The sequence below is a fragment of the Lolium rigidum genome, chromosome 5 (assembly GCF_022539505.1).
Source record: "Lolium rigidum isolate FL_2022 chromosome 5, APGP_CSIRO_Lrig_0.1, whole genome shotgun sequence".
In the NCBI taxonomy this organism is placed as follows: domain Eukaryota; kingdom Viridiplantae; phylum Streptophyta; class Magnoliopsida; order Poales; family Poaceae; genus Lolium; species Lolium rigidum.
In genome coordinates this window covers 168398658-168405745 of record NC_061512.1, presented here as the reverse complement: position 1 = coordinate 168405745, position 7088 = coordinate 168398658, and the positions used below count along the sequence as shown (strand labels likewise).

General features: G+C 40.9%; 1 protein-coding gene, 1 long non-coding RNA gene and 1 other non-coding gene across 10 annotated transcripts; 2 read left to right on the top strand and 1 right to left on the bottom strand.

Annotated features, from left to right (window-relative positions):
- TRNAY-GUA lies at positions 1 to 87 on the top strand. The gene is given in 2 exon segments: positions 1 to 37; positions 52 to 87. It is a non-coding gene; the product is annotated as a tRNA-Tyr (tRNA).
- Positions 88 to 532: 445 nt separating this feature from the next.
- On the bottom strand, positions 533 to 6132 carry LOC124653206. Of its 7 annotated transcripts, none has more exons than XR_006987826.1 (4): positions 5823 to 6132; positions 5298 to 5357; positions 4976 to 5038; positions 533 to 4074 (listed from the first exon to the last, which is right to left on the bottom strand). XR_006987826.1 is itself a non-coding variant. In XM_047192274.1 (4 exons), the coding sequence occupies exons 1-4, from the start codon at positions 6015 to 6017 to the stop codon at positions 1445 to 1447; spliced, it is 435 nt and encodes a 144-aa protein (XP_047048230.1). In that variant the 5' UTR covers positions 6018 to 6132; the 3' UTR covers positions 533 to 1444. The 7 variants fall into 7 exon arrangements, 2 of the variants coding, with proteins under 2 accessions (XP_047048230.1, XP_047048231.1); XR_006987827.1 differs by having other exon boundaries at positions 533 to 1517; positions 3982 to 5038; positions 5303 to 5357; XR_006987825.1 differs by having other exon boundaries at positions 5303 to 5357.
- On the top strand, positions 875 to 4888 carry LOC124653208. Of its 2 annotated transcripts, none has more exons than XR_006987831.1 (4): positions 875 to 1552; positions 1847 to 3066; positions 3463 to 4044; positions 4560 to 4888. It is a non-coding gene; the product is annotated as an uncharacterized LOC124653208 (long non-coding RNA). The 2 variants fall into 2 exon arrangements; XR_006987830.1 differs by having other exon boundaries at positions 875 to 1746.
- Positions 6133 to 7088: the final 956 nt, after the last annotated feature.

Below are 7088 nucleotides of genomic sequence, written 5' to 3'. Positions count from 1 at the left end.
CCGACCTTAGCTCAGTTGGTAGAGCGGAGGACTGTAGTATGTTGCAGATAAATCCTTAGGTCACTGGTTCGAATCCGGTAGGTCGGAATTATTTTTTATTTATTTTTCGAAGTTCATTTTACTGCTAATGTGCCCCTGTTCCCTCGTAATAAAGCATGTTTCTAACATTCCCTCAAAAAATAAGGTTTCCTGCCTCAAAATAGGTTAGGTCGGAATTATTTTTTATTTATTTTTCGAAATTCATTTTACTGCTAATGTGCCCCTGGCCTGTTCCCTCGTAATAAAGCATGTTTCTAACATTCCCTCAAAAAATAAGGTTTCCTGCCTCAAAATAGCTGTATGATTCATTCGATCTATATAATTTCTGTCATATAAATTATATAATTTCTTTGTCATATAAATTTATGTTTATTTTTTCAGATATACGAACCTAGAATGCTTGTGTTTCATGTACACATTTTTCGCAAAGATCGTGCATGCCCCATTGTTGCTGAAGGAGGAATTGGAGAAGAACAATGAATATTATTAACTATATAAAAGCCAACCCCATTTGCTCTAACCTCATCAATTTGGGTACTATTCATGGTTCACTTCTCTCCAATCAGAACTTACCACGTTGCCTTTTTTCCCTATAGATAGGTGCACGGTATTGTAGATTGAAGAAGCGTCTGTTTCATTTTTCCTTTTTTCTTACATTGTAAATCCCTAGATTACCGGCAGGTTTCTGTAGTCTCTTCTTATCTACCGGCTATTTCACGTTTCCCTTCTATTTTTTTCCAGCCGCTGCCGGTTTCCTGATTGCTTTCCCTGATTGTTGTTTCAGTCAAAGCGGTAAAGCGGTCAATAATTAAAGCGGCGCCCACGTCTCAGGCCCACCACTATCGAAACATCGCGAGACGAGTGGAGGCTTCGCTGGTTTCCCGTCTCTCCCTTCTTCTCCCTCATCTTCACTGCCGCCGGCCCACCGCCCATATCATCCCAAGGGCGAGATCCCTCTTCTCCATATCCGGCCGCCGTGCCTCCGCCCACGTATTCCCTTCCGTTCCCTCTTCCTCTCTGGCCACTTAGGAAGTTATTGGCGATCTGTCCTCTTCTTTCTCCTGAGGCGGCTGCCGGCGCAGATGAGAAGCTCAGCGCCCTCCTCTCCTTCCCGAGGTGGGTGGCAGCGCGGTAGTCTGTCTCTCCGCGGCTGTTGGCGCGGTAGTCTGATCCTCCGTGGTGTTGCTGATTCGTCAACTTCTTGCGTGTGGTCGGCAACGGACTGGTTGGATTGAAGTGGCGGTCATACCTTGCTGCAGTGGTTCTTGCCTCCTCCCGGCCTAATCCCTCGGCCACTTCGACCGGCGAGGTTACACTCATGGAGGGCGCCAATCAGAGATAACCTACACGCCCTCTACTCGGCTATGGGCAACACCTTTGTGTGCCACTACATGGCCTCCAGATCTCACTCATAGATGGAGTCATGGAGGCAGCGGCAGACCAGTAAGCTACCTTTTTCTCGGGTCTCCCTCTCCTCCCTGCACGCAGATAAGAAAAAGAGAAGCACAAACATGTAAGCTTACCGGCATTTTTTTTTTGGAAATTGAAGAGTATTATTGCATATGATAAGTAAAGTCTTTAGAATCATATTATGCAAACACCAAGACTATTTGTTTGCACAGGATCATGTTCTAATTAGGAACCAATCAAACCATTTGTTTTTGCATGAGAAGGCAGCTACTGTCCCTTCGCCTTGGTGACCTCTAGGTCTGACTGGCCAATCAACAACTCCTAATCATGCCGTAAACTATAGCACATTTTTTCCTATTTTTTAAAACCTAAATATCTTTTTCCCACGTTGATGCAGGTGGAAAAATTGCAAGGAAGAAAAAGAAAATGTAGACCCTCCATGAGAGCAAGCAGAAACAAGAATTGTTAAAAACACAAAGAGGTGGCCATACCGTACATGCTGGATGATCATCGGAGGAACATAGTTCTCCGATTCCATGTAGGCAGTTCTGCACTTGACATAGAACCTTCTTTTTGGAAATTGTCAATGCTTATTAAATGCCAGCTATATGTTGTTTTAATGCATTTTTTGTCACTGTGGATGCTATCGTACATGTTACAGTCTATCTTAGGTATTACTTTGACATTTTTCCTGCTTATAGGGAAAAGGATGTATGCCAATTCAAGCTTATATGTACTACTAATAATATAACTCTATGGTGCTTACAAGCAGTTCGATACATACACAGATGAGATATTCATATTGTGGGTTTTGCTACTTCGTTCATTTGTGGTCAGTTAGCCAAGAGGAGTCATGGTTCTGATCTTTCTCAGTACTATGCTAAACAATTGGTGGAATGTGTATCATGTACGGTTGAGATTTTTTAATCCAAGGCTACCAGTATGTACCAGAAGAATACCCACAAAACCACAAGGTTAGATACTAAGTTGTGTACTTCAGTTTCACACTCAATCATTTATTTTGAGAGCTGAGATTTCATTTGTTTGGAGACCTCTGTGTTATTTCCTATTATTTGTTCCCCTATAGGGCTTCCCTCTGAAACTTTTCATTCACTAATGATTGAAGCGGCTCTAGAAAGGTAATTAGTTTGTTATGCTTCAAATATCATATCATGTACAATATAAGCAAAGTAGATACCTTTGTATTAAGAGATCTCAGGATTCCAAAGTGGGAACCGTACAAACTTAGTTGTCCATTTTCAGCGAGCAGTGAAATTGTTTTGTAGTCCATTGCTACAAGCTGCTAATGCATTCTATTATTAGTATTATGTTCGAAATTGTTGCCGGTAAATTACAATGCTGCTAACATTTTTAATTTGCGTATTTCCCATAGTTTGGTGTCAGAGAGTTGCTTTTGGATGGTTAATATTGCGAACTGCATGATAATTATAAATTTATGATATTTCTTTCCCGAGCAATATTGTTGTTCAAGACAGTAGTACAGACGCCGGCGATGGAAAAATATGGGGTCGATGATAGACCAAATGGTCCTGATTTTGTATGAGAAGACATTCAAAATTACCGATGACAAGATGATTTTCAGGGACATTTTGGAAGGTATCCTTACATTTTCCCCTTTTGATGATAATTTTTATTGTATTGTTTCTTTTAAATTCCTACATATACACTGAAAAAATATCATCTATTAAGTCACATGATATATATGCTAAAAGGGTCAAAATTTGATAATGCCAAACTTCGATTTTTCCTGTTTTGTTGTCCTGCAATTGAGAGTGACAGGGCCTATGTATATAGATGGCAATGCCACTTTTCAGTTGATAGTACTTCGTAATATCTCAGTTTATCTGGGAAGGGGCTGGGCCATAATTTTGCATGTTAGGGGGCTGCTGTCGATAGAAGAAAGTAGGAATATGCAGACTTCACATCACAAAATATATGCCCCCTTGCACTATGCCACGTTTTGCTTATCATTTCCCTACTTTCTGTTTCTAGCTGCTACGGAGTGGTACTTTTCAGGAAAATCCTTGCGGTCATAGATGACCGACCAGGATTTCATATCAAATGCAGAGCCACAAAATCTACACAGTGGTTGAGATCTTGCAACTATCTCGGAGAAGTTGATGCAAAGCTGAAGACATGAAGATTATTGATAAAGCAATCGGGTATCTTAGAAATGCCCAATAAGAGATGACAAAAGTGGTGAACCATAGATGGCGCCATAGATGGCGGGAGAGTGTTGAACTGTAATTTGTGAGGATACTGAACTAGAACTAGAGGTTAGTTCCATGTTGTCATTTCCAGAGCACAAATATTTGGGATGTTTGTTCAAGAGAGCTGAACCATGGATTTCTTGCTATTTATTGTATGCTGTGTTGAAAACTTGAAATACTCTTGAGCCAAGGAAATAACAGTATACATATGCTTTGTTTGAGGTCATGAGGCACGTTCAATGCTTATAAGGTGCAACAGATCTTAGTTTTTGGAGTGAAAGTTCAACCTTTTTCCAATTACCTTCCTTAGGGGCCAGATACTTGGAGGCACGCAGTCTTTGGAAAACGGCCTGTCGAGTCCCATGTTAGCATTGCTTCTCTTCCTTTTTGTTTCCTACATGAGTTAACAACCTCTGCTATCAAAATTGCAAATGTTAAGAAAAAGATCTAGGTAGAAACACATATAATTTTGATTACACATACATCTTTAATGAACTAATGCTATATTTTTTTTGCCCCAATGGAACTTCCATGTTTTGCTTACAAAACCCAGAAAGAAATTCATGAATACTAGGCAAAAAAATACTATGCACAAAAAAAACTAAGAAGAGAAATATTGTGTTGGCAAATCAGATGCTACAGATTTGTATACAAAGAAATTAAGCGATTGCAATAAGTGTTCATTCTTTCTTGCTACAAAAAAAAGCCATGTTTGGAAAAGTTTTAGTTAGCATATATGTTGCCTATGATTTCTAACCCAATGCACTGGTCAGTACGACTACAAAACTAACAAATTTATTATGAGAAACTGCTGTCCTTGACACTAAGAGTTTTGTTGTGCTTTGGTCTATTTGGTCGTTGAGAAATAAGTTCCTGAAGGGAAGAAGCTGGATAAGCATGATATGGTCTCGAACAAGGTGGTGGTGAACGTCAGAGGACGACCAGTGCTCAGAGTTCACTGCGGATAGGAACCTACTGCTGCTGGAACAAACAAGGAGCAAGTAGTTGCAGATTGCCTAGAGATGAACTATGCAAGCATTGGATATGCTGGAGTGTTCCCTCCTCTGGATTACCTTTTGAGTTGTTCTCTTGGAAAATGTAACCGGATGATGTATACGACCTATTTTGGTTGCATGTCAATAAAATCAGGGGCAGCCCCTTCTCTGTAAATAAACTTTTAAATGTATTTACAAGCTGGCCTTCACAAAATTTACTGGCAAAGACTTTGATGGTTGGTGTCATAACAATCCAAATCAAATAAATGCAAAGAGAATCGGACCACAAAAGGAGGGGACCTTCTGAATTGTTTTTTTGATGCTGCATGTGGTTTGGTGATGTCACCACATCCGCGAAATTGCCTGTCAGGATGAAACTCAGTCGTAACATGTTGTTTCAACAACATTCAATAGCAACGGTTTACCTTATAATAGATGCGATTCCACAATTTTTTCCAATTTACAATGCAACATATCCTGACCATGAATAAGTCAGGAAATAATAAATAATTCTCTCCAAATTATTTATGAACTGTTCACTACTGATTTATAATTCCAGGTAACATTTGTTCATCAACTCATAAAAAATATATTTGTAGATGTAGTATGTTCTCCAACTGACCTTACCCTTAAACATTTCATGAAATGGATAGATCATCAAGAGCCTTGCAAGCAGATTTATCTACAACAGGAAACACACAATGAGGACATATTACACATTCCTGTATGTAAGAAACCATGGTAAAGTAAGAGCTAGGTACAGGGTTCCTCTCCTACAGTTTCCTTTCAACGAAATCATTCATAGAATAAGAATGTCTTCTCAATCATTATCTGAAATATTTAATGTTTAATTCCACTACAAACATTTTCTTATAAAAAAAAGCTGCTCCAAAACAAAATAAACGGTACCAAAATACAGCACACTCATAAAGTTATTATAATTACAGAACCATGAGTCAATCTGTACCTAATTAGAACTTTCCCAATACATATCATATTACCTCGCAAATCAATAGATATAATATGGACTGCAGTAAAGTTGATATAGGAAATATGAATACATAAAAATGGCAATAGAGACGATAGTATGCAGGTCCGCTATAGGATAGAGTAGAGGAGCTGAGACGATGAGCTGCAGGTTTGCTACCTGCTGGCCGCTGCTCACGACATGCGCGCCAGCGCACGACGACCTAGCTAGAAGTGCCGGTAGAGTGGGGACCGTCGGCTGTTCCGGCGCCGGCAGGATGGGCGACGGGAGGCGCGGGGTCAACGGCGGTGGTCGGATGCGCTGGAGCTGGGAAGGGATAGCCAGAAGCGGCGGTGGATGCGGAGGAGAGACCATGAGGAGACACGCTGGGGATGGGCCACGGCGGCGGGGCCGACCGGGTAGACACGGGAGGAGGTGGGAGGGGGACGCCGGTGAACTTCTACAAGACCTCACAGTCTTGATTGGAACTTCAGAAGACAGAGGAGGCTTGACAGATAGGGAGATCGAGCTCGAGCTACAGTGAGAACAGGGAGCTAGAGAATTGGGGCGTGTCCGCTTCAGGTGTGCTGTTTTTTTCTTTTTCTTTTAGGACGGTCAGGCAGCCTCACGCTATCATACTTAGAGCATCTCCAGTCGCGTCCCTCAAAAAACGTCCGGCACAAATGATTTGGGGCACGTTTAGGACCGCGCCGGACAAAAAGAGATCAAAAATCTGTACAGAAAAGAGACCCTTTCCAGCCGCGTCCCTCAAACAGCGTCTGGATGCATGCATTTTAATAGAAGGGACCACCCCATGTGGGAAAAGTAGGTGAGAGAAAGTGTGGGGAAAGAGAATGGCATGTGGGGACTAGGGGCTGCATACATAGAGACTCTCTACCGGGGACGCCGGACACAAAATGAGGCGCTATTTAGCTTTGGGGGACGCGACTGGGACGCGATTTTCTCCATTTCTTGTCCGCCGTCCCCCAAACGCCGTTTGGGGGACGCGACTGGAGATGCTCTAAGGATACTAAATGATCTTTTATCAAACTCATGTTACGGTAGACTATTAAGATGCTTTTATATTGTTTTCCATTGAATACATTGATAATTGTCTTATTAAACAAATATAAGGACGTGGATTACTTCAATATGGTTGTGTGGCACTAACAGATCCAGCTTTGTTGTTACATATTTGAAAAAAAATACATCTGCCGTCGAAAGGGGCATTATTGATCCATAAATAGATGACTTTAATCAGAAAATAAATTGTGAATAATGTTGCTTACTGCTTATTTTTTAAACATCACTTCAATATGGTGTTGAAGTGTAATATATATGCAGTAAATTTTAATCTATTTTATGCTACGTGAATTTTAGATATATTGTTTTTGCGTATCCGTGTGTTGCACGCAGATGCTTACATCACTGAGCCATGATACATAT

Bases quoted from the DNA above. Each gene is read 5' to 3' on its own strand.
- LOC124653206 (XM_047192274.1), bottom strand. From the start codon at position 6,017: ATGGTCTCTCCTCCGCATCCACCGCCGCTTCTGGCTATCCCTTCCCAG. The intron at 5,358-5,822 runs GTAGCAAACCTG...TTCCTGTTGTAG, and splicing joins TCGTGAGCAGCGGCCAGCAG to ATAAATCTGCTTGCAAGGCT. The intron at 1,518-3,967 runs GTTGAACTTTCA...ATCTGCGTGCAG, and splicing joins AGGAAGGTAATTGGAAAAAG to GGAGGAGAGGGAGACCCGAG.